Source organism: Ipomoea nil, unplaced genomic scaffold, assembly GCF_001879475.1.
Source record: "Ipomoea nil cultivar Tokyo-kokei standard unplaced genomic scaffold, Asagao_1.1 scaffold2826, whole genome shotgun sequence".
NCBI lineage: Eukaryota > Viridiplantae > Streptophyta > Magnoliopsida > Solanales > Convolvulaceae > Ipomoea > Ipomoea nil.
In genome coordinates this window covers 3,827,895-3,854,412 of record NW_017619254.1, presented here as the reverse complement: position 1 = coordinate 3,854,412, position 26,518 = coordinate 3,827,895, and the positions used below count along the sequence as shown (strand labels likewise).

Here is a 26,518-nt window from a genome sequence, read left to right as displayed (position 1 = left end):
AAACATCATGATGAAATGAATGATAACATGTTATCATGTGAAAATGCATACACTTGAGGTATTCATTGGCTTAATTGCACTTTTTTTTTTTTTTCCATTCAGTGACCTAATTGCATTTTCAGGTTGCGTTTAGTGATCAGTTTGAACATTGAATGTTAACAATTTATCAGTGTTGCAAAGATCGCGCCTAGGCGCTAGGCGTCGATAAACGCCGAAATCAGTCTCCTCCGCAGTTGGCCGCCTAATCCTGATTTTTTTTAATTTTTTTGGTAAATAACCCCTAAAAAATAAAAAATAAAAAATAAAAAAGCAAGTACCTCGCGTCTTTTTCAACACTGCAATTTACATAATGAATGCTCACAATTTTGTAAAATGTAAATTGTGAACATTTAACTTATACATTTAAAATTAGTTGAATTTGTTACAAACCCAAATAAATATTTGAAAGTATCTAAATCCATCTCAAACTCAAATAAATATTAAGAACCGATTTACTAGTTGAAGTTGCAGTTGTTATTATTTGTTTTAAAGTATTATTTTCGTTAATGGAAATGAAAGATGGAATCTTCAAGGTTTTTGAAAGCATAGACAAACGAGGTCCCTCTATTAGAGAGAGCAGGGAGAGAGTATTCACTTGTGAGAGGCCAGTGTACGACATTATGGCACAATGGATGGCTGCATTAAACTTGGCAAGAATGTCGCATGGTGTGGCGGAGTGTCGCACAATAGGTAGGGTGAGTGTTTCAAGCCTTACAAGGGGAGTGCTTGAGTGTCTCAGCGCCAGAGAGAGTTACAATGAGGAGCACTCAGGATACTTTTTTAGTTTACTTCTTCACCTGATCTTTTAAAAAAAATGATTTTCATTGCTACTCAAACTTCTCTTAGTAAAATTTTGGAATGATTAATAACTAATAATTATGGTATGAAATTAATTGCTATCATGAGTTCAGAGTAGATTGCAATTACCAAGGACCTTGTGGTCCAATGGTATCCGAATGCTCCTCTAAGTGAGACGTGATAGATTCAAGCCTTAATGGGAGGGGATTAGTAGTTTGGAAATTCCATTCCCTTGTAATATTAAAAAAAAAAAAATTTCAATTCAAATCTATAATTATGAGACAAAAGTAATAATTGCAATAAAAATTATTGTAATTGTTGTAATAGAATAGTTATGTCAGAACTCAGATGGTAAAAAGCATTAGTTATGCAATCAATTAATTTGGTATCATGCTATTCTTGGGATCTAATTTTATCCCCAATGTTCAACACATAATAATTTATAATGTTTAAAAACAACAAAACCTTTATTGACTAGTTGATTACCTTTAAATTTCACTAATTCTAGCATAAATTAATCAGATAATGTAAAAAAAAATAAAAAAAAAATCTAGCAAAATTAAAATTAAGAGGTGATTTTAGAAATTGAGAATAAGAATAAACAGAAAATATGACTAACACAACTAACAACTTACAATCCTTTCTGCATAGGCATACAAACATAATTTAAAGATACTAACTTGGATCCACATTCCACATATAAATGTTTAGAGGATGGAACTTGGAAGGCCTAAATGCTAATCTATTCATCCATCGGTTCATGAAAGTTGATATCTATAGGGGAAAAAACATGTTTGTAATTGAGAGTTGTTGCAGGTGAATGATCATGCTAGATGATAGGCAGGAAGTCCACCTGATGGGCAGATATGCTGGATACGTAGTCTAGATTCACATGTACAGACTTTGTACAATCTTGCAGATTATCGAGCACTCCTTTCTTCTCTTGCCTCGAGAGCATCCACTTCCTCATTCGACAAGAGATCAACAATAGGTTCATATACATCCCATTCCCTCCTTTTCCTGGAATAAGATGCCGCAATAGATGAGTAAGGTCACCAAACTAAGTGAACAAGCAAGCATGATTTGCTGGAAGAAGATATAAAACTGATAACCATCTAATATCTGCTCCATAAACTCGAATATGATTGACTTCTTGGAATTGTAATGCTAGAGATTAGTAGCTAAAAATCCAATATTATAGCTTCAATTCAAATTCTCATCTTAAGTTGCTCTTTCTTTATTTCTTTTTCACCCTATTCAATAACAGAATGTTGGTGAGCAATCTTACCGGACAACACTGGTTTTATTGCCAAATAACTTAACCAAGTCCACTCCAGCTCCACCTGCCTTACTGATAAGTAACAAAGGATGAATGGGAAGATGAAGATGTATGAAATTGATTATTGGTGGGGGGTGAAGTTTGAGACCACGCAAAATTGCATGACTGAAAAATGAGAATTAGAAAACAAAAGAGAACCTGGCAGAAAAATGTTCAAATCCTCTGCGCCCCTTCTTATGCATTCTGCTTTCCCTTGCTGATGCAACACTCTGAATAGCAATCTATAACATGACACGCTATAAAATGTTAATAATGTATTCCAGACAATATTCTTTAGGCATTCTTAATTCTCTGTAGCACATCCAAAAATTACTCTAAGATTCTTTAGGCAAACACCATTTCAATAACAGACCCTGAAATGAGTTCTTATCTTTCATTTTTGTAGCATTCCAAAAAAAAGTTATTAGATTGCTAGTATTGTATAACAAACCAAGACAGGTATTTATTTAATTTGTACTTATTTTGTGGTACATCTGACAGGAAGGAGATTGTACCTGAAGACCTAGCTATAGAATCTCAGGCTGGTAGCCTGGTACCATAGAACCGAGACAGTGTTTAGAGGTCAAAGTAATTACTTGTTTTTATAATTTAGCAGAAAAATTCTAGTTGTTCTACTAGTGAGAGGTGGAGCTAATAGAACAGCCATAGACTCATTCTGGAACTAGAGTTGATAGGAAATGGCAAAAAGGTGGGGTGAGATCAAAATTTCCTTCCCCTTTTCTTTCCCTGCTCCTCTTTTTTTTTTTTTTAAATTAAAAAAGTTCAATAAAAAAAACAAATAAATAAAAATCTGCTAGATAACTGCTGAAAGACGAGTGTTGGTGTACAGAAACACATACTTCATAAAGTTGTTCTCTGATCGCAATGGAAATTGCAGGCTGCAAACACAAAGCAATAATTCATAAAGCAAATGTCACAACCAATGTCAAGTGCAGATAAATTAATTGACTCCATAAATAAATAAAACGCCATCAGATAAAGTCCAGTTAGATATCATTTTCATTTTCTAACTCAAGTGAAAAAATAAAAATTAAAGAATCAAGAAAGTGAAGAAACCAAAGGGATATATAACTAGAAGTCAATTGTCTTTCTAAGGGAATTTTCACATGTGAAAGTTAAACGAACAGATAAATCATTTACAAGTTGCATCAATAAAGTAGTGAATATAATAATTAGATTGTATTTACTCCAACTTCTGGGTCTTCAATTCCCATATCTTTGCAAAAATTTCTTGCAAATTCTTCAGGGTCACTCTCGAAATTATTCAAGTCCTGAAATTATTTTACCCATCTTGTATCAGTGGTTAAATAAAAAGTTAAAAACAGAAGAATAGTTTATGGTTTAATTATTTTTAACAATATATAATTATCCAAAATACCAATTGTCATCATAGAACTGAAGAATCCAACGTCCAATTTTGAACTAAGCTTACCCACAAAAACTGGTCCTTTATCACAGTATGGTTAACTCGAAGATCAAGCTGAACAAACCAACGAGATCTAATCAATCAAAAATACAACTAGAAATTCTGGTGGCAGACTAAAGTAGAATATGAAAAATAGCAAGTCATCAAGCACATCTGGAGATAATCATTCCCAACCTTTATAGGAACAACTTTTTCTCCAGTGAACATTTCTTGTCCCTCATATGATCGAAACTCTGCCAGTTGTGACTGAAAAATTGAATGCAAAACAAAGCATAATCATAAATGAAGATTGAAGAAACATGTAAAAATGAAGAAAATAAAGGAATTTTGGAGGTGCACAGCTCTATAGAAATTCGCTGTGCACTAAAGTATCACTAGTCAATACAGCAGGAGATCCATATGCCTTAATTTTTCTACTACCACTTGCATTTGAAGTTTGGTTCAACGCTTCAACAATTGGCATTCTTCTTTCCACCTACTGATAGATTAACTGATTAAAAAAAAAATTCAAGATAATGTTCCATGGTGCTTCTTTTTTACCAATGGCATAGTCCAAAATGACAAGAACAGAGAACATGAATCAAAAGTGGAATTTTGGCGAGCTATTTTGAGGTCTAAGAATTCTAATGTGAGTGAATCTAAAAATGAGTATGCACATTGCAATTTCAGCAACATCAAGAGTCAAGACTAGACAATGGTATCTAAAAAGCCTATTTGTAGCATACCTGTACAAGTCTACTAGAAGCTCTAGAAGATAGAATGAACACTGAACATTTACAAATTTGGACAGCTTTGACTTTTGAGATGCCACTCATACCTTTCATTGTTATACTTATTTTACCCCTGTGGTTATGATTTATGAATCTTAACTTTTTTTCAAGCTTTTTAATAATTTTTATTTTTTATCTTCTTAAACAAAAGTCAAAGCTCCTTGAGACTGAGAGAGAGAGAGTTTGCAGAAAAAAAAAAAAACGACGAAGAAGAAGAAGATCATTCCTGTGGTATTAATATATGGATCCTTATTCTCTTTGTTGTCAGTAAAAATCACTATACAATTAGCTTTTCTTGTCATTTGAGAACACATAGCCCTCAAGCAAATCCTATGGTGTGTTCAGTGGATACAAAGAAAACATAATCAACCAAGAGATGCAAACAAAGAAAGTTGAAGTTCTTATATGTACTTGAATGGACTGAGCAATCTGTGTGACAAAAGCTGGGGGAAGTTTCAGGTCTTTTACAGTTCTTTTTGCAAATAGCACCACCTCTGTATCAGGATCTGTAGTAATAATTGGAGAAGATATTTAGCTAATAAATTGCATAAAACTGAAAATTCATAATATGAACCATACAAAAGTGCTTTACTGTTAATTTAGTTATATTCCTCAAATGATGAAATAAAGTTCCTGCTTAAGATCACAGTCACTTCCACACACTTTAAAATTTATGAAAGTAACACAATAGAAGTCAATCATCACATGTACCAGCAACTCTGACCTAATGAACCCAATACGTTTCATTAGTGTGCGATGCCATACTAACTGAGTATGTAACTTAAGACTCTCAAAGCATGCACAAGCAAACTCAACTTTCAGTGATAACATAGATTAAACAAACAACAGGAATTTTCTAAGAAATGAGTAATGATATTTAGGGGAACACATCAAATGCTAACATTTAGGTGCGTCAGCCCATGAATTTCAGGCTGAAATCTTTTCCTACAAGTAGCGAACAAATTTCTAAATAGAGCTATTTCAAAAGGGAACCTTCTGTAGAATTACTTTTGTTAAATCATGTAGACCAAGCAGCCCATCAATCAACAGAACCTTCAAAATAAAGCATCAAATCATAACTCTACATGATCCAACCATGACCAGACAGCCCCCATGGCCCCGTACTGTCAAATAACTTTCCAACTACGCTATTCAGGCATATCGTTTAGGAAATTTCCTCTAAAATCTCCTTTCAAATCATTGCAGCAACAATTTTAGAGTTTTTCTCTCGAATTGTTGGGAAACGTAAAAGGATTTACCAGATGGATTCCATGTAAATGCGTCTCTAAGTCGCTGGCCATCGATTTCAATGTCTAGACGGATTGGAACTAGATTGTCAGCAGTCGGACTGTTATTCAAAATTACACCGCATTAACATTACTGTGCATGAGTGAAAGATAAAGGCGCAAATTTAACACGAGTTCTGAAATTGATGGGAATTCAAATTTTATTAATGATAGAAATATTAGAGAAGATGAAGAGAGGAGTAATTACATCTTGAACTTGACGGGGGTCTTCGTAAAGTTCCAAGCAGAGTGCTGTTTCATTGCGTATTTGCTTCTCTCCAACTCGGATGGCAGAATTTAGGGCGCCAACTTGCGGATTTTGGAGAACGATGCCGAGGGAATCAGGGACAAAATGGTATCTATTTTTGGTTTAAATACAATATGGCCCTTGTACTTTCTTTAATGTGGTTTATATACCTGTGAAATCCTGTTTTATTTGATTTAATTCATGTATTTTAATTATTTATAAATTAATCCAATATAGCTATCAATGCAGTTGCCCGGTCTGTGGCGAAGAGGAGGAGAGCCTGAATCATCTATTCCGAGATTGTGAGGTGGCTCGTGATTGTTGGCAGAGGACCCTTAGTCCAACTTTGTTCAGTCTTAACTGAATCATATTGCTTTCGGTTTGGTCCAAAATCAATTGTTTGAGTAAATAACTGCTCAACGATGTGACTCTTTAGAAGGTGAAATTCTCCTATACTCTTTGAGAGTTGTTGAAGGCACGGAACGATAAGGTGTTTATTGGCATTCTTAAGATCACCAAAGAGGTGACTACTTTAGATACTAAACTTGCTAAAGAAGTGGATAAGTTAATTATCAAAAAGAATTATGTATCACCCGGGGCAGGTCCATGTGCATTGGTTGGTCCTCCATCTCCCTACAATGAAGGGCAGGTGAAACTGAATACTGGTGGTGCTAGGAAAGCAACGACGAATTTAGCTAGCGTATGAGACTTTTCCAATATTTTAAAGGAAATTGGATAACATTGTTAGTGGTGAATGTTGGGTGATGTCGTTGATAATTTTCTTCCCTTAGCTGTAGGCCTAAATGAAGGACTACGAGTTAATTTTTGTGAGATAATTAATATTTAAGGGCGTGTTTGGTTTATGGCGTTACACACAATCAATGAGAATCAAAATTATAGTTAGTGTTTGGTTGATTTTTTCTTTTTGACAACTTTTCAAAACACAAATATGTGATTTGATTACACATTTAATTAAAACCCCCCATTCCCTAGTTAAAAACAAGTATCATTATATTTTATTGGTAATTTGCTTTTAAAGTTTGGATTAGTGTTTTTAGATTTTTGTTGTTCATATTGGTGTTTTAAATGTCATTATATTATGATCAATTGTCTTTTTTTTTTTGAATGCTACTAGCTCTATTACATTGTAGTATCTGTTCATATACTTTCTCAACCTACTGAAACACAAAGAGCTAATAACGCCTCCACTGAGGCTCGAACTCACAACCTTCCAAACGGAAGTCCAACCCGGGTACCATTGGACCACATAGTCCTGGTATGATCAATTGTCTTAATTCCTTACTTTTGCATTTTTAAAACCTTTATCCCGGTGTCATGCATAACCAAACATTAGTATTATTGATAATAATTTCAATTTCATCATACAACCAGACATTCAAAATACTTCCACAAAAAATCATTATCGTACCTTACTAAATATTTGATTTTCATTATGATTTCAATAGCAATGGATAATAAATTTAAATTTTACCATTTTAAAGCTTGCCTAAGAGCATCACCACCAGCGCACCATAGAGGGAGATTGGTACAGTAATATGCAGCTCAACAGATGGGAAGCACAAATTTTAAACAAAAATAATGCTCCTACAAATATCAAGAGAATGGTAGAAAAAAAAAAAGAAAAAAAGAGCAACTAGACGCAATTCGCACCGCTGAGACGAGTCAAAGTAGTCGCTATTCTAACTTTAATATCACTTTTTTTTTTTTTTTTAAACCTCCCTCCCATATTTTATTTCCTAATCACTATTATAAAAATCTCTTAAAAATAGCATCAAAGTTAAACGGTTAAGTATCTAGTTAAACTTGGCTAGGACTAGAAGCCTAGAACATCCAGATATTATAGCGGGCAATGGAGTGATGGAGAAAAGGTTTTCGTCGCGCCTCACTTGAACTGGCGGCCTTTTAGCGACTATATATAAACACGATACAGATTTCTTTGCTATCCACCGTTCCAGACACTGTAACGAAACGGATAAGTTCCATTCCTCACGCTCTCACTACTGTCACTCTCCTTCAGTGGAAGAAATGTTGGCAAACCCTACCTTCCATGGCCGGCCTCTGCACTTCACGCCTACCACAGCTCGCTACAGATTCCTTCCTCTGCAACTCACACCTTCCTCCATTGCTAGAAGAAGAGCTCCGACTAGAAGAAGAAAGAGCGGCAAACTATGTTATCAGTTGGCTGTTCGAGCTACTTCGGACGCAGCGTCGTCTTCGTCGTTTTCTGCCTCTCCTGCCTCCTTGCCTCGCCCCTATTCAGTCAGGATTCCTGTTGGAGACCGTTATGTCAGTATTCTTTTCTTTCAATTTCGTTCCAGGATAGGTTCGTGAATTCTGATATTATAGTGATTTTTTTTTTTTTGGTTACCTCTTGCAGATAACGGTTGAGACAGGTCATGTCGGCAGGCAAGCTAGTGGCGCAGTTACTGTAACGGATGGGGAAACTGTGAGTTTTCTCCCAATTGGATTTACTTACTAGTGGTTTTGTTTGAATTATTTACTCTGGTTGGAAGTTAATGCTTTTGCAGCATATTTTTGCACTTCTGGATTTTTCCTATAGACTGCATTGGTAGATTATTTACGTGTATCTCTCAGTATTTTTGAACGGTGGGAAAAATATTGGAGTCATTTTCTCATGGAAAGACTTTTAAAAAAATGTTCTCCAGATTATCTATACAACTGTATGCTTAGCTGATGATCCGAGCGAGCCTTCTGATTTCTTCCCTCTATCTGTTCAATATCAAGAAAGATTTTCGGCAGCTGGTCGCACCAGGTAGGTCTCACTTCCTATTATTTCCATTTTCCTATGTATGGCTTTATATGAAGTTATAGTTACAAACACTGCCATTTCCAGTGGAGGATTTTTCAAACGAGAAGGGAGAGCAAAGGATCACGAGGTACTACATTTTGCAGAATCTCCTAATTTTGAATGTTTCTGAGTGTCCCGTCTTATCTTCATATTATATGTAATAACTGCTACAGTTCCTTTGGATCCGCAAGTGTTTAGTTGCACTTAAGTTCTTCTACCTATAGTTCTGCTCAGTACTACTTCATTTACTTATTCTATGATCTGTCATTACACTACATGAAATTGATGCTTTTTAAAATTGCTGTGCATATGTTTGTTTTCCCCATCATCAGAATATTTCATTACTGTCATATTTCTTTTTGCAAGAAGAATTTTTGGGTGGAAAAAAATCACTATAAAATACATGCGACTCTTCATGTCTACAAAATAAGCACTCAATCTGATTCAGGTAGTACACTGGCTGGTTGAATCACAAGTTCACTAAATGAACCTGTTCCACGAAGACTCAACAAAATTAGCAATCAATTGGCTTGAAATACATTCCAAAATTTTTATTATTTTTGAGAAGATGTAAGATTTATTTATTTATTTATTTTAAAGTACTTCATTCTTGCAGGTTCACATTTGTAGGTTGATAGATCGACCTCTACGGCCAACTATGCTTAAGGGATTCTACCATGAAGTTCAAGTACTTTCTTGGGTATACACTTTTCCTTTTAATAGAGAACATATTTCTGCAATTTTAAGGCATGTTACATCTGTAACGTAACATGTTTATCTTATTCAAACATTATGTCCTTATATGACATCTTCAACTACCATTGCTCCCATGAATTGCAGGTATTAAGTTATGATGGTTTGCACCCCCCTGATTCTTTGGCATTGACAGCTGCTGGAATTGCCATGTAAGCAACTTCTCTTTAATGCCCCCAATGGATTTACCTTTTCAGATTTATTGTGTGTTGAATCACTTCATCTCAAATAGTTTGTGAATGCTACAGGGCCATATCAGAAGTACCACATTCAAAGGCCATTGCAGGAGTCCGAATTGGTCTTATTGGTGACAAGTTCATTGTAAATCCAACCACTGAGGAGATGGAGGGGTCAAAGTTGGATTTGATACTAGCAGGCACAGATGATGCAATATTGATGATTGAGGTTGGTTTGCATTACAGAGATACCTAGTTATGTTAGATGCATGGTAATTTTTCTAGTCACAGGGTTGTGAATTCTGTGATAATCGACTGACCACGAGGCCAAGCTCGATGAGTGAGGAAATAAACCTCACAGAGAAATACATGGAAACTTATATCAGTGCATACTTTTTTTACCCATCTTATCTTTCCTGTAATTCCCTTGAGAATCTCTTGCATTCTACCTTGAACATGTAGCTTCTAAAATGTAGAAACTAATCTTTCTGATGAAACAGCCCGTTGCAATGATTAAGAAATGAAGTTGCTGTTAATGCATCAGCAGCTCGATGATTGCCCAAATATGCTTTCTCTAGTTGATGCTATTATATATTTAGTTTCTTACTCATTTATCTTGACTCTAGACTCTAATATTTTATTGTTATAGGGATACTGTGATTTCCTTCCTGAGGAAAAGTTGCTTGAAGCTGTACAAGTGGGACAGGTAGTTTATGTTAAGTTTATAGCTGTTTTAGTATCACTTCACTTATTTTTGCCACATTCTGTGTTTTCTTTCTTGAGATTCTTGGTATTGCTTGCTCATTAGTTTAACACTATATGATATCCATTATGATTCTCCTTAGGTATGTTGCTTGAAATACTCTTCATTTTGCGTTTCTTGTCTGGAACTGTTATCATTTCTCTTGAAAGTTCTTGTTATTGGAATTGCTCTTTTGTGCTACAAGTAGATACAAAGTAGTTGCATATGAACTGACAACTGTTAAAAGCAATATATACAGGAAGGTCATGATTGACTAAACTCTTTAATGTTCACCATTTCAGGATGCTGTACAGGCCATATGCAAGGAGGTTAAAGCTTTAGTGAAGAATTGTGGAAAGCCAAAAATGCTTGATGCAATCAAGTTACCTCCTCCCGAACTCTATAATTTAGTTGAAGTATGTTATAAATCTTCTCAGGGAGACTCATGCCATTCTTCTTTTCAGAGAGTGCAACTTATTTTTCTGTCTATTTTAAATCTTAGACATTTTTGTCATAGTGTCATTTCTTTCCCTTAGAGAAAATTATACTCCGTAATTGTTATTATATTTTTTTACTGTTTAGTATTTTTTGTTTTCTGTTTATGCCATTTTATTTATTTTATCTTTAATCTTTTGAACTATGCTTTAATGTTCTTGTTTTCTTTCACTTGGTCCTTTAGTTTGTGTTCTCACAAGTCACAGGACATACCCTTCATTATGTAAATGTTTACATGTTTCTCCAGGAAATTGTTGGTACAGAATTAGTGGAAGTGCTACAAATTAAAAACAAGATTCCTAGAAGGAAGGCATTAGGGTTATTGGAGTCTAAGGTTAAAAGTATACTTTCAGAAAAGGGCTATGTTAGCAAGATGGAAGAGTTTGTATCCAATGAACTGATACCAGATTTGTTGGAAGATGAAGATGAGGATGAAGAAGTTGTTGTTGATGGTGAAGTTGATGAAGGTGATGTTCACATAAAGCCGGTTGGAAGGAAATCTATTCCCTTGGTAGTACTCAAGAGTTTTTGGTTCTTAATTTCCTACTTTCTTAATTCACTTGTGTGTTAAAAATGAGTTTGGTAAGATAATTCTCTAGTTTTACCTTGAAGGCTTGAACAGCATTTTGGTATTAGAGCCTTAACATTGGTTAGCATCAACAGAAACATAATTGATGTGATAAGTACATCATAATATGCAGCTAAGTTTCTATATCACCAATAAGTTTGTGAATAAAGAAAAACATCAAATGTTTCATGTGGTTTTCATCTTAACATACTTTTAAGCCCTACAAAAAACATTCAATGCTGTAATGTATACAATCTGCATTTTAATCTTATGAGAATATCAGTTATAGTAAATTTGTGTAAACCCAAATCCAGAACTAGCAGGTTTAACAGGGTGTCCAAAGGCAATCTATAGCATATTCATTTGTTAATATAGATCAGTCTGCATCTTGTTGCACCAATCTTATACTGTGAATTATAAATTTTAGACACTTCCAACTGAAAGTGATATGCTTTATAAGGCTGTGTATACATATGGAACTTAGGTGGGGATGGGAGATGATCTACCTAGTCTGAAAGGCCCTTGTTATATAAAAAGATTTTTGTAAACAACTATTATGCATTTTCTGTGAGGTGCTCCAGCCTCCAAGGTTAATTTAATGCTTCTTTGTTTGCAACATATTTTCTCCTTACACTACCAATAGAGGTTGTAATCTAATAAGAATTCATTGGGAGTTTGCCTTTTGCAAGTCTTCTACTAAGTCAGATATCAAGCATTTGAGAATAGATGGAATACTTAAATCCCTGATTTTTAATCTTTTGCTTAAAGATCCTATTTGGTTGATTAATATCCCCCAGGTACTACCCTTAAGGAAACCTTAACAAAATTTTCCATGTTCAAGTCATTATGAATTTTTGGGGTGAATGCAGACATGGTATATGAATTTAAGTGATTGATATTACATTTTAAATAATAAATATGCTCATTGAAAACATAGGTTACTAGGCATTTTTTTCCTGTTAGTTCCATCTTCATCCATAAATGACTGTTCTCCTATTAATTTCCTAAAGCCGTGCTTCATTTTTCATTTTTCATTTTCAGCTATATTCAGAGGTTGATGTGAAGCTGGTATTTAAAGAGGTTACATCCAAATTTTTGCGCAAGCGGATTGTGGAGGTGAAGTTTCCATGAAACATGTAGAAAACTCTGTTCAAATTAGATTTTCAAGAAAACTTTGACACCTTGTTTTTATACTGATTCTGTGAAGTGACTGTTTCTAGAATGGAAAGTCTTCTTTTTCTCCAATTGGGGTTTTGAGAATCACAAGATTTTACTCATTTGGTTTATTTAATGCTGAAGTGTAAAAAAGAAAAAGAATATATGACCTATCTTTATATATTATCTCTGTTGAGGGAAAGTGAATAGTTTTAGACTTGATACTGAAATGTTCCTTCTCTATTAATCATTATACTCTTTGAGATGCAATTAATATAATTTCCATAAAGAAAAGGACCAAATTATTCTACCTCTTACTGTGTTGTGTAAAATAAATATGAGTAGTTTTTTAAGTTTTAGTACTGACAATTATTTTGGGCAAAGGGACAAGCTTAAAATTTGTACAGGCTAGCTTGACTGAATCTTGCAGATGTAATGATTGATTGTAGACACATTTGCATAGCCTTCTGACAATTATTTTGGGCAAAGGGACAAGCTTAAAATTTGTACAGGCTAGCTTGACTGACTCTTGCAGATGTAATGATTGATTGTAGACACATTTGCATAGCCTTCAAATAACAGTCAATGTCTAGTCATCAATTAATAGTCAATGTCTAGACAGTAAATTTGCTTATGTTGTAATCTTGGTACTCAGATGGCTCCTTTTTGCCTATGTGTGGATGCTCATATTTTTTTTCCATTTATCATAACTCATATATCTTGCATATCCTTTGCCTAATAGATCCATATGTTAATTATGCAGATTGCAGATAGAACTATCAAAACTTTAGAATTCATTATCAATTAGTGATGAGAGATGCTTTTAAAGTTGTTTCCTTATGCTTCCTAGGGCTCTCAGATTCCTGTTCATTGGTCTAATTCGATCAATTGGAATCATACTGGAATCAATGTTTTTTAAACAAATGTATTGTATTCTGATGTGTTTATTTGTTTGGTGTACAGGGTGGGAAGAGAAGTGATGGAAGAACTCCTCAGGAGTTACGGCCAATCAATTCGTGCTGTGGAATACTTCCTAGAGCACATGGAAGTGCTCTTTTTACCCGAGGAGAAACACAGGTGGATATTTGTTTGGTCTCAAGTTCTCAACAATTTGTATCAAATTTGTCTTGCATCTGCTATCTGGCTGTCTGCTATGTTTCTTAGATGTGTGAAATGTACAAATGTCTTTAGTTTTCTAACAGGATTTATATGCTAACTGCTAATCAATTTAGTACTGTAATATGATGCTCAAAGGTGTAACACTCACAACATGGGCTATATATGTGTATACATAAATATACTCATCTACTAGTGGATATATGTACATAAAAATGTGTATACAAATAATATATAATGTGTATTACAATGTATTCAATTATGAAGTTAAGAATTTATTAATTGTTCAATCAATTTAATCCTATAATTCTCAAAAAGTGTAAAATGCGGTTTTTGCATTTCAATTTTCAGTTCAGTTTGGTTTTTAGTGGCATTCTTTCATAACGATAATTATATTCTTGTTGCATTTCTTTAAAATCATCTGTTGGGAGTTGGGTCTGTATTGAATCTAACTACATTGTCTACACCTCAAATGTGATAACTCAGCATCTTGGATAACTTAATTCTAATGTTTCTTTAGTGTTGCAATATATTCGGTTGGTGGTGGTTGTTTGATTTACATGATGGACAAAGCATTTCTCATTGATAAGTTGCTGATAGAAAAGTGAGGATCTCATCTGTTGACCATCAAGTGGTTAATTTGAGTCATTCCTTTGGAAAAATCATATTATCTTGCCTTATTTTTCAATTTTTTCTTCCAATTATTTTCACTGCCTTTGGTTTCAGTCCTTAGCAGTGGTTACACTTGGTGACAAACAAATGGCACAAAAAATTGACAACCTTGTTGATGAAGATGAATATAAGAGATTCTATCTCCAGGTATCATTTTTACAAATGTGTATGCTTTTTATTCTGATGCTTGTTCAGTTGTTTGTGCAATTAGATACCTATTTTTGTTTGACAAGTATTAGATGATTAAATCACCAAAGTGTTGCATGATTTTGCAACTAATGTTTGAGTTTCACTGTTCTGAATCTGTGTTCTTCAGGATGTTTTTTTAGTTCTAGTTTATGCTTAAATAGTACTCGAAGTCAAATTTATGGCCTCAATCCTTGCCAGTTCCTTTGTCTTTCACTTTCTTTGAGTTGCTGCATATCCATCACCATATATAGAAGTAACAACTAGAAAGCTTCCAGACAGATCTTCACCTTTTTTTTTTTTTTTTTAGGTTTTCCATTTTATTTTATCTTTTTAAGTTATATATTCATTCCTCCATTTTATTTGAATATTCCAATACCAGGAGATTATTGCAAAAGTTTTTTGGTCCATAACTGCTTTCTTATCTTGTTCCCTCTGCTTTTTGTTGGACCTCATTGATGTTGCTGTTAGTTTCTTATTAGATCTCTGAATGTCTTCCTTTTTCCTCCCCCAGATCTTTTCTGATCAAATCATGTTCTTTGAATAGCGTTTCTAAGTAAAACACTTTTCTTCCTTGGATGTTATCTAGTACTCGTTTCCGCCTTCATGTGTTGGTGAAGTTGGACGGGTGGGAGCACCATCTAGGAGGGAGATTGGTCATGGAATGCTGGCAGAGAGAGCATTAGAGCCTATATTGCCTTCTGACGATGATTTTCCTTATACAGTACGTGTTGAGAGTACTATAACTGAAAGCAATGGCTCGTCAAGGTAGAGTTTTTTGCAGACTTTACTTAATGATGTGTTGTGTGTGTGTGTGTGTGTGTGTGTGTGTGTGTGTATATATATATATATACATATATAAACATGTTTATTATATTGTCTTGATCATATTCAATGACTAATTTCCTGCTGTGGGGAGAGTAGATCTTAAAAGCCTATTCTTGAATTCATGTTCTTGTCTTCATGTAACCATCTATTATTTCTATGTGACAGTATGGCATCTGTGTGTGGGGGTTGCTTAGCACTGCAGGATGCTGGTGTTCCTGTAAAGTACTCTATTGCTGGTATAGCCATGGGTATGGTTTTGGACACTAAAGAATTTGGGGGAGATGGAACTCCACTAATTCTCTCAGACATCACTGGATCAGAGGATGCATCAGGCGATATGGATTTTAAGGTGCTATTTATGGAATATCTTGTATCTACCTATGCTTATGTTTGTTTGTGTCACTTGGACAAAATGGTTAAATGCTTTGAGCACTTATGTTCCAAAGATTTATGGCCTTATGGGTAATTGCAATCACATAGGACCTTGAATCTTTCATATGGATCACTTCCCTTAGCTCTGTATAAGAGTCAGCATAACTGTACAGACATTGATGCCAAGTAATATGTGCCGATCTGTTGCAATTGCAATATTTGTAACACCATGATCTGCTTGCCTGCGCTTTCTATTCAGGGGAGCAAATAATGCATTTTTTATAATAATTATTAATTGAACAAAATTGGCACTAGTGTGAATTGATGGGGATATATTTATTGGACTACAGTCATTCTTTCTTTGAACTTCTGCATATTTTTGTGGATTCTTATATTATTGTTTCAGGTAACAGTAATGAATAACTTGCCCATCTGGGTGCAATGGATTGCTGCATTATACCTTAAATGTGTCTATTGCTCCATCAATCAAATCCAGTAGTGAGATTACCCTTGAGATCTAATCTTTTGTACCCGTGAGATTGCACTGGCTACAGGGCCCTATATGAATAGGTGCAAGCCATAGCGGCTGGACATTTCTTGGCAGCATATATGTTTGTGTCGGACTAATTATTGACTTAGAAATTGTTTATAACAAAATTTCCTTTCATTAAGGGCTGTGCTGGGTACATAATGCTTTTTTTTGCAATGGACTGTGCTAAGGACTAGTTACCTTTGATGAGATCATATGGTTGAAGTTTTCAGAAGTTGCAGATAGCTCTCTACTCAATTTTTTTCTTTTTCTTTGTTAGCATTTGAACTCAGTTGAATCATCATTATCAGTTGTGACATAACGTGCAAAACATTCAAAACAAATTTGTTCCTGTATATTCATGCAATATATAGCACATACATTTGATTTCTATGATTTTAAATTGTAGAACTGAAAGCTATATAAAATAAATAACAATTTTGGTTCCGCAGGTTGCTGGAAATGCTGATGGCATCACTGCATTCCAAATGGATATAAAGGTAGCCATTCTATTTATTCTACTCTTTGATCATCTGAAACTGATTAGCACATTTGTTTAGCTCAGATGAACTTGGGTTTATTTGATAGAGGTTGAAAGATCTTATTTTTCTCTAGCAGCTACTTTGTGATTGGCTAGACCTTTTCACCTCTTTAACTCATTTCTCATGTCATGAAAGGTGGTAGGAATTACGTTACCAATCATGGAGCAGGCTCTCTTACAAGCAAAAGACGGTCGGAAAAAACTGCTTGGTAACTTTCACCTCATGTAGTATGAGTGCTTCCTAACATTTCTCTTGACATGAATAGATTGAAATTTTGATCAATGGAAACAAATGGTGCTTTCTTTGTCACCATTAATAACTTAATCTACAAAGGGGAAAGGGTTTTGGATGTTTAAAGATAAGCTCCTGACTTGTTTTAGAATTCCTTGTGTGCCTAAACTCACTGGATGTTATAAGTTAATTTGGTTTAAGATTTCCTTTATATTTTAACTTGATGGTTCAAAAGTAATGACTTACTAGTAGTCTTATATTCTTTCTGCAAAACTTATATTCATTACTGTCACTGAATAGTCTAGAATTTGTTAGATGCTTACTAGTTTCAAGGCAGCAATGGCTATGGTGTTATATCATGTACATGTGTTTTCCTCTTTCATTCAATCTCCATGTTACTTGAACCTTTCCACTGTACAGTTGCTTACTCGCTCCTCTATTTTATATTCATCAGCTGAGATGTTAAAATGCTCACCACCTCCTTCAAAAATGCTCTCAAAATACGCTCCAATAATTCATGTGATGAAGGTTTGGTCTTGATCAATATTTTTTTAGTATGATGATCTTGTCATTTATTTCCCTCTCCCTAATTTATTGATTCCATAGGTCAAACCCGAGAAAATTAACCTCATTATTGGTTCTGGTGGGAAAAGAGTGAAGAGCATTATCGAAGAAACAGGGGTTGACGCTATTGAGACACAAGATGGAGTTGTAAGCAAGATAAATATCTCATTTTAAAGTTTCTGCTTCCCGCTGGAAGATCAATACTACAAGCTTATGAGTCTCACATCTGCCTATTTGCAGGTGAAGATAACTGCAAAGGATTTGACAACTCTGGAAAAGGCCAAAGCTATTATTAGTAATCTCATAATTGTTCCAACTGTTGGTGACATATACAGGTATTCTTGGTTTCTTGGCGATCCTTAGTGTATACAGATTTATTCACAGGGCCAAAGAATACTTGTTTGGCTGTTAAAAGAGAGCCAATGCAGCTTTAATCTGTGCCTTTTATAAACTTTTTTTTTTAATGCAATTTTCTGGTGCCACAGTTTCTTAATTAAAAACCCTCTCTGCCAGAAATTATTTTCCTACTTGCCTTTTATACTTGTGCAATTTTTAAAAGCAGAAACTTCTTCCCTAAATCTAATCATTAATTTTAGAGTATCATAATTAACACTTTAAATGCTTATGGGTCCCATGATACTTATCTTTAGTCTACTTTTAATTATTTAACAATACACTTAATATCAAACTAATACAGATAAAATGGGATGGGAGGGAGTACTAGTTCAATCTACTGATTTGTGTGCTTTTTTCCCCCTTTTCTTTTTGGTATTCTTCTGTCTTGCCTCAACCAGGAACTGTGAGATAAAGTCAATTGCTCCTTATGGAGTTTTCATAGAGATTTCCCCTGGACGAGAGGTATGTACCGCTATGCATTTTAGGATTAGATCTTACAAGACAAACTTGGTGGATCTCTTCTTCTGTACTCTGGAAATTGCTCATCTACACTTTTTTAATGTAAGGGACTATGCCATATTAGTGAGTTGAGTGAAAGTTGGCTGGCTAAAGCGGAAGATGTAAGTCCTCTCTGACCTAGGTTGTTTTGCAATTTAAACACACAGTTGTACAAGTAGGTGATCTATTTCTTCACTGTTTCAGGTGGTTAAAGTAGGAGACCGTGTTGACGTCAAACTTATTGAGGTTGCAGTTGTATTTATGAATGCTTGAATAACTTCTAGTTTTGGTTTCCTAGACCTCATAAATTTTCAGAATTTGATGTTAACTTGCAATTTCCATAACAGATCAATGACAAAGGACAACTTAGGTTAAGCCGTCGTGCCTTGTTGCCCAATCCTGACCCAGAGAAACCCAAGCAACAAGCTGTTAGCCTTGCAAAGGACACTTCTGTTTCACAGAAATCTCTTGAGAAAAGTAAAACTAAGTCAAGTGCGCCGAAGGATGATTTAGAAATGGCGAATGCTAATCCAGCAAAGGATAAGAATTCCACATTAGAAAATAAAAAGCCACCCAAGAAATTGGTCAGCCCTGTGAAGGATGGGCAAAATACTGACAAAGACAAGGCAATGAAAGGAAGTGATAAATCAGTTGTCAACCTCTCAAGTAAAAGTGAAGGTGCACTGGTGAATGGAGAGGCCAAAGTTGGCTAGCAATCTGCTCTATGTTTCGCTCCTTTTTTCTAATGCAGTGGATGATTTTCCCTTTCAGCAAATGAAGGTATGAACTGCATTTATCCAATTATAAGGTTTTTATGGGATTCATGTGGTCATCCCTACTAATCTTGGTAATGCATAGGGAATCTAACCAGTGGACTTTTAACTTTGTTTAAAAAAATAAAATAAGATTGGGGATGTTTGGTAAATAGCTTTTAGCTGATTGGGTTAGTGGGTTTGAATAGTTGATAGCATTAGCTGATTGTAGATAGATGTTTGGTAAATTAGCTGTTAGCTGATATTACGTGACTTTCTCAAAAAGCTTATCGAAAAAACTACTTTGAGCAGCTTTTTGAATTTTAGCATTGTAAAACAATAAGTTGTTACAAAAAGCTAACTAATCAAATACTTATATTGAATGTTTAACTAAGTCAAATAGCTAATAGTGTTTAAATAAGCCAAAATTGGCCGATAAACTAACTATGTTACCAAATAGGGCGCATTTATTTTATTATACTTTTCTGTCAGCTATGCTTGTTCTCTAATTTTCCTTGAACTACCACCTTTAGCAATAGACAGATCTTTTGTTCCCGGATGTTTTAGCAACAAGATACATCGGTCTATTACATCAAAAGATTTCACTAGTTGTTTCTTAATAATAGGTGGCTTATTACATGCCTAAATTCACTGATCTATGGAGTTGTGATTTGTGTATACCTGTATTTTTACTTCTAATTAATAAATATGTGTTATCATGAAAACAACAAACTGAGTAAGGTTTACATAAATTATCTTGTCTCAGGAATTCATAACTGGACCTTGACAGAACCACCATATGAAAGGCAAGTGTATTGACTTGAGAGGAAGGGGCAGTTGCCATATGAAGTGAGTTATTTTCATACGACAATGATCGGGAAAAGGGATACCCCATGGATCACTCATTGGAAATATATATATTCTCCACGTTGTGCATTTTGATCAGCTTCTGTCGTTGAGTAGGCTCATGGATGGAGAAATCTCAGGCACCATACATTGGAAGCCAATTCAGGTGAACTGTATTAAAATAGAAAAGCCAAATTACTCGAGTTTGGAAGAACTAATTGTGATTGCTTCAAGTCTGGCAGTGTCTGTTAACAATATTGAGTTCTATAGAGTTGTCATTATACTCTGAAAATTTTAGTTATCATTGTTAACTGATTTTGTTTATGGCCGCGAACATCCTGATAAGTACCAAGAAAAAAAAAAAAAAAAAAGGAGCAAATAATCTTTCCCCAGAAAAATGAAAAAAAAAAATAAAAAAAAATTGGGCCCCAAAAGCCCATTAATTACACTATTTATGGTGAACTGGGGTTGCATTGTAAGCAAAAGTAATGACAGCATAAGCATGTCAACGCCAGCAGCCTCGTTATTCTTCAAAGCTTGGAAGAGTTGAATTCACAAGGTTATTACAACAACAAAACCAGGGAGCATACCTCGTATTCTTCTTCTACAAGCTTTCTTTCTTCTTTCTTTCATGCAATTTAAATTTTTTAAAGGTAATCATCTCCCTTGCATACAGGCCACATCTCCAACAAAAACTCTCATGCATGCACTCATGGTATTTCCAGGAGCTTTGCACGTTGCCCCCTTCAGGTGACTGAAAACAAGGCTCTCTAAATAGGTATAGTCCAAAATTGGCCTTCTAAATGTGAGCTTCAGCTTGCCGGTTTCTTCTCTCTTCTATTGGACTTCATTGGGTAGGCAAAGTAAGACTTTCTAGACAAGGGTGTTACCAAACGAATTCAACTACCAAATCATTCCTGTTTGGGTTTGAGTTGGAAGCTGGATACCGATCTCATGATGTCAGTTGAAAGGGTAGATACTACTCGCTTATATCATCATCTAGAAAATTGAGATCAGCATCGTCTTCGTCATCATCATCACTTGCTCTCCCAGGATTAACTTCCAGAGGTCCGGCAATGCCAGCTAGAGTCACCATTTCCATTGACCCCCTGCTACATTCCCCGTTTCCACCATCATGCTCCATGAAATCATTATCATATTCACCGAGATCCATTTCACTATACAGAACTTCCTGCATTAGAAATAAGATTTTGATCATATATACTGCCAAGAGAAGTTTAGATTGAAGAATCATTATGATGACATAAATAGAAGGAAATATTATAGCAACATTGGGGGGAAACTGTCAACCAATTCAATTGCTTAGGGTATGGTGTGACTATTGAGTACCTCATCTTCTTGTAGGACTTGTTTCTCTGACTCTACAATCCAGTCATATAACAGACTCTCTTGCAGCACACTATCAAGGATAATTGGATCACTGGACATCTTCCTCCTCTGTCGTTCCCTAAGTCGCAGGTTATAATGAACATAGATAACATCATTCAATCTTTTCTGCGCCAAATAGTTATGCCTTTGACTGTGCACTTGATCATAAATACTCCAGTTATGCTCACACCCAAAAGATGAGCAAGTTTGACTAAGTATTCGTACAGCTATACGCTGCAGCTCTAAACAATTTATCCCATGCTGTTGCCACCATGCAGCTACAGGAAATTATTTCAGTGCAACTTCAAATTTCATACAAAATCAGAAGAAAAGGATAATTTTCATATATTCACTCCACATATGGAAGTGCGCATACAATTTTCAAAAGATATAATCATAGTATTACCTGGATTAAGTTCCATTCTGGTACTAATTGCCAAATCCGTCCCAAAATCAGCTTTAGCAGAGTTAAAATCAGATATCTGAATATTAGATGGAGATATTTTTAGTAGCAAGCAAAAGACGGCAGAAGAGTCGAGATCAGTCATCTGCAGCAAAAATAAGCTTGATACAGAAACTCTCACCTGCATGGATGCAGAAATTCTTCGGTGGTTGTCTGGTTCCAGTTGAACAATGCAAGCATTCAGTCCACGTATAACCTCTGGATGCTACAATTATGCACACGTGTTTGAAAATAGATATAACTGTAAGTTAAACCATTTTGAATTAAATTTAACTTTAAAGAAAACATCCTCTCCTACCGGAATAAAATCAGGGCGATACCGGTATGAAGGATTCAAAAAGTAAGCACCCAGGTAGAGAGGGTGGTGAGATAATAAATTCCAGTGACTGTCTATCACATCCCAAAAGAGTTGGTATTTACGCATGTCATCATTGTGATTAGCTTTGATTTCAAGTTTTGCTCGGTACATGTCATTGTAGATAAAGGGTACTGTATGGCTATCATTGCTATTGATATTGTGAAGCACTTCCAAGATAGGGTCAACTGATTTCCTCACATACTGCATCTTCCTCCAAAATGCTGCATTCAGAACAATTTTTTCAACCTCTTTACCCTCATCTGATTTTGAATACCTAGATGAAAGCCATTTGTTTGATTGAAACATTTTCTTAAGACAATTCCTCTGATCCAGCAAACTCTGGACGGTAGTAAAACTTGAAGAAAATTGGGTGAAAGAGGGTTTCAGAAGTTCCTGTCCCACTGTAAATTCCTTTTTCATAAGATTTAACAACCAGAACCGGTTGTAAATGAATTTTGTGATCTTCTGTCCTTTTTCCATGCATTCACCAACCCATTTTATCTTCAAAAAGTCTTCAAGCATTCTATCAATACAATATGAAGCACAAGGAGTCCAAAACAAATTACTTCTTTTTTCTTCAAGCATCTTCCCTGCAGCTTGATAGCTTGGTGTATTCTGAGTGATCACCTGCATGGACAAGTTATTATTGGTTTTTTTTTTTAATGTGTGTGTGTTGGGGGTGAAGGCGTATGGTGCAGAGTTAGCTTATCATAAGAATAAAGATAACTAAACAAAAGGTTTATAGATTTCGATTATACGGTAAGTTACCTGCACAACATTTTCCTCACCCATATCTTCCACCACTCCATCAAGAAGCTTAAATAGATATGTTGAATCCTCAACAACATCAGTGGCATCAACAGAACAAACAAAGTACATACCGTGAGGACAAGAAACCAAAATATTGATTAATGTCCTATCCTGTGTATCTTGCCAACTATCAGCCAAAATAGAGCAACCTGTGACTGCCCAGGAAGATTTATACTCAGCAAGATGATTCTTAATTGTCAAAATTTCATCCTGTAGAAACCTTCCAGATAGCACTTGGCTTGAAGGACCTACCAAATCCTGTCCATACTGACCAACCAACTCCAGCATTTTATGGAAATAGGGAGAGTTTGCTGCATGAGGAGGAACTCCAGCATGATAGAAGAACTTACAAATTGCAGACATGACCTCCTTGCGGGATTTTTTGTTAGAACCTGTTTTTACTTTTTTTCCAGGAGCTTGAATTGGTGTCTTTGGTGTCCTTGCTCCAAATGTGTCAATCTTTGATCTTTTTAGTAATGGTTCAGACACACTACTACAAGATGTCCCTTTAAAAAGCCTCCCCGAATCTCTGTTGATTCTTTTATCTCCAATTAAAAGCTTCTCATTGCTCATGTGATGTACTGCCTCTTCTTCGTGATCTTCATCTTCATCTTCGTCTTCATTATCTGAGTTAACATAGAAGGCTGATAGCTCTTTAGTGTGAGGTCGCCTATGCCTTCTTCCTGTGCGGTGCCATTTCATATTTTCTTTTATCCTAAGATATACTTCTTCAGGTGCATTTTTACAAGGTGCAACTTCCCCTGGTATTCTTGCTAGATGTTGTTTGAAACGGTTTATACCACCACTGACTATTTTTTCGCAATAATTGCATTTTACCTTCTTTTTCCTCTCATCCTGAGGAACACCGTGTTCCCACCCAGGATCAACGTATCCTAGTGACCTGAGAGGAGTCAAATTTATAACCAAACCCTTGTCATTAGCCAATTGCTTTCCTTTATTCTTGTATCCTATCTGATCCTCTTCTTCTGCATCATCACTAACATGGAAATTCAAATATGTTTGTTCATCATATTCAACACGTCTAAGTTTCTTACTGAAACGACACCCTTCTAGATTTTCTCTCATCTTGAAGCGGACCTCCTCTGGAGCCTTGTCACAATAGGTGACTTCACCAGAGAGCCGAGCTAAATGTTGCTTCAATCTATATATCCCACCACTGACTACCTTCCCACAGTAATTACATCTGACTTTCTTTTTCTTGTCATCTTGAGCAACACCATGCTCCCAACCAGGATCAACATATCCAGATGCACGAAGTGATGTCATCTCTCCAACCATTTAGAGGCCCAACCAGGTTGTATTGCTGAATTTTGTGCTCCCTAAAAGGAAACAAGAAAAAGATGTGTTGAAAATTTTGTACTATCCACTATAAGCAATCACATTCAACCACCAGAAGAAATTTTTGTTGCTTTTCAGATTTAAAGGAGGAGAATATTTCATCACAAATGGATAAAAAAATAAAAACTCAACATTGCCAAGATTTCACAACAAAGATTCTTCATTTCACTGCAATGATGGTATTCTCTATCATCCACTTCACAGTTTCTGTTTGTAAAAGTTCATAAATGTTTGCTGAGTGCTTTAGAGATGAGCTAGAATCCCCTTTCTTTGCAAAACCAACATAAGGTGGGGTTACAGGCATCAAGGCAGCAGTGCTCCCGCCATATTCATAGGATAAGTAAATAAGAGGCAACGAAATCAATATGTCTCAATGATTGAGGATGTAATGGTCCACAAAGGGTATGGAAACTGAATCCCGAAGCTTCACAAAGAAACCGATTGCAAATTACAAAGTTTCCTCTTATCTCTTAACTTTCGAGCAGAGCAACCTCAAAAAATGAAAGCATTGCACTGTTAAGCTTGAGCAGAATAGCAAAAAATTGATAAACAAACAGCAACTCAAATAACCATAGAACTACTAAATACAATATTCTATCTAAACTGGAATCTAAAAATATTTTCAGTTATGAAAAAGTAGGGGGGCACTTAGCATCACCATTGAACAACCTTATATATTGTATAAAAGTAGATCACTTGCAGTTATATTTAAATAATTCAAGTAGTAGTTAGATATATGCGTTCATATATACAGATAGACACATACATTCTTCGAGTACGGCCCAACCATAATTTTTCAAAACATTTCATTCTGAAGTAACAATAATTCGACTTAGGGTTCCCAAAATGCAGAAAAATAGAGCAAACAAAATCCACATGAATCCGATACGCCACGAACGATTTACAAATTTACCAGAAAAATAAACAGCTCAGAGCTTGCATTTCCCAGCTCCGAGAATGGGAGCGGGAGCAAAGAGGTCAGCCGGTGCTCAGAATGGCTCTGGAAATGAGCGGAGGGGAGGATGAAGAACTGATAAGAGATAGAGAGAAGGCGTTGTCCGTGTGTTTCGGGTGAATGAGAGGTGCCGGGCTATGGCGGAGGCGGGTGACGGGGGTGGTCCGTCGCGTTTACGGGTCGGGTTGCGGTTCAGCTTCGACGCGGGTAGAGAGAGAGAGAGAGAGAAAGATGGCGCTGTATGCATATATGTGGGTTAACAACCACTCAGAGTGACGCACGCGCCGTCAAGCACGGTAAATTGTACCAGTGCCGCGAGTGATGTAGCAGCATTACACTAACGGGGTGAAATTTATGGAAAGTATATTACACTAACAAGAGCATTATCTGCAAGTTCAAATTTTTTAATCAATTTTTTGTTACGTTGGGTCTATCTCCTCGTGTCAATATTCAAACATTATTCCAACAAATTTAATATGCAGTTTCATTGAAGGGAATTTAAATTCTATTCCCATCTAATTTCAAAGATCATTAAATTCTTTAGGGAACATTTAATTCAGGTTATCTAAGATAACAATAATTCAAACAGTCATTATATTATAGACCGCGGTGCACAATTCAAACAGTCATTATATTATAGACCGCGGTGCATGTGCACCGCGGTAAAAAACGGCATCGTTTCTTTAAGTAAAGAAACGGTCCGCCGTTAGAGTTAACAGAGTCCACTTGTTTGGTGTATTAAACACCAACTGACACTACAGTATATCTAAATTGACACTGCAGTTATATCAAAATGATACTGTAGTTATAGTGAAATGAAACTGCAATGTATATAAAATGAATGGTGTAATGAAACTGCAATGTATATAAAATGAATGGTGTATTGGTATCTACTGAGCAGTCTGAGTACCGTAACTGAATGTGCTATCATCAATCATCCTGTATCCCATCAATACAGTATTATAATAGGCACAGAGTCAGGTTGACTAACAACTTCTAGTTATTCAATCTAATCAGATCACTTAATA

At 35.5% G+C, this 26,518-nt stretch overlaps 3 protein-coding genes across 4 annotated transcripts; 1 reads left to right on the top strand and 2 right to left on the bottom strand.

The window, feature by feature from the left end:
• Positions 1 to 1,427: 1,427 nt before the first annotated feature.
• LOC109158995 (chromatin structure-remodeling complex protein BSH) lies at positions 1,428 to 6,012 on the bottom strand. Its single transcript, XM_019306955.1, has 10 exons — positions 5,867 to 6,012; positions 5,632 to 5,720; positions 4,784 to 4,878; positions 3,777 to 3,848; positions 3,609 to 3,656; positions 3,364 to 3,447; positions 3,016 to 3,054; positions 2,315 to 2,397; positions 2,126 to 2,188; positions 1,428 to 1,857 (listed from the first exon to the last, which is right to left on the bottom strand). The coding sequence occupies exons 1-10, from the start codon at positions 5,917 to 5,919 to the stop codon at positions 1,758 to 1,760; spliced, it is 726 nt and encodes a 241-aa protein (XP_019162500.1). The 5' UTR covers positions 5,920 to 6,012; the 3' UTR covers positions 1,428 to 1,757.
• A 1,752-nt stretch (positions 6,013 to 7,764) lies between these two features.
• On the top strand, positions 7,765 to 20,448 carry LOC109158992 (probable polyribonucleotide nucleotidyltransferase 1, chloroplastic). The gene is made up of 25 exons (XM_019306952.1): positions 7,765 to 8,212; positions 8,304 to 8,372; positions 8,593 to 8,699; positions 8,781 to 8,823; positions 9,352 to 9,435; positions 9,576 to 9,640; positions 9,737 to 9,893; positions 10,314 to 10,370; positions 10,709 to 10,822; positions 11,149 to 11,412; positions 12,511 to 12,585; positions 13,588 to 13,701; positions 14,467 to 14,559; positions 15,188 to 15,366; positions 15,592 to 15,775; positions 16,780 to 16,827; positions 17,005 to 17,077; positions 17,555 to 17,628; positions 17,707 to 17,811; positions 17,905 to 17,999; positions 18,459 to 18,522; positions 18,627 to 18,680; positions 18,763 to 18,804; positions 18,906 to 19,338; positions 20,077 to 20,448. Exons 1-24 carry the CDS (start codon positions 7,952 to 7,954, stop codon positions 19,269 to 19,271), a joined length of 2,787 nt encoding a protein of 928 aa, XP_019162497.1. The 5' UTR covers positions 7,765 to 7,951; the 3' UTR covers positions 19,272 to 19,338; positions 20,077 to 20,448.
• A 159-nt stretch (positions 20,449 to 20,607) lies between these two features.
• LOC109158993 lies at positions 20,608 to 25,757 on the bottom strand. Of its 2 annotated transcripts, XM_019306954.1 has the most exons (8): positions 25,449 to 25,757; positions 24,668 to 25,026; positions 23,135 to 24,516; positions 22,307 to 22,993; positions 22,130 to 22,213; positions 21,952 to 22,027; positions 21,507 to 21,823; positions 20,608 to 21,348 (listed from the first exon to the last, which is right to left on the bottom strand). In XM_019306954.1, the coding sequence occupies exons 3-8, from the start codon at positions 24,473 to 24,475 to the stop codon at positions 21,136 to 21,138; spliced, it is 2,718 nt and encodes a 905-aa protein (XP_019162499.1). In that variant the 5' UTR covers positions 24,476 to 24,516; positions 24,668 to 25,026; positions 25,449 to 25,757; the 3' UTR covers positions 20,608 to 21,135. The 2 variants fall into 2 exon arrangements, with proteins under 2 accessions (XP_019162499.1, XP_019162498.1); XM_019306953.1 differs by lacking the exon at positions 24,668 to 25,026.
• Between the last annotated feature and the right edge of the window lie 761 nt (positions 25,758 to 26,518).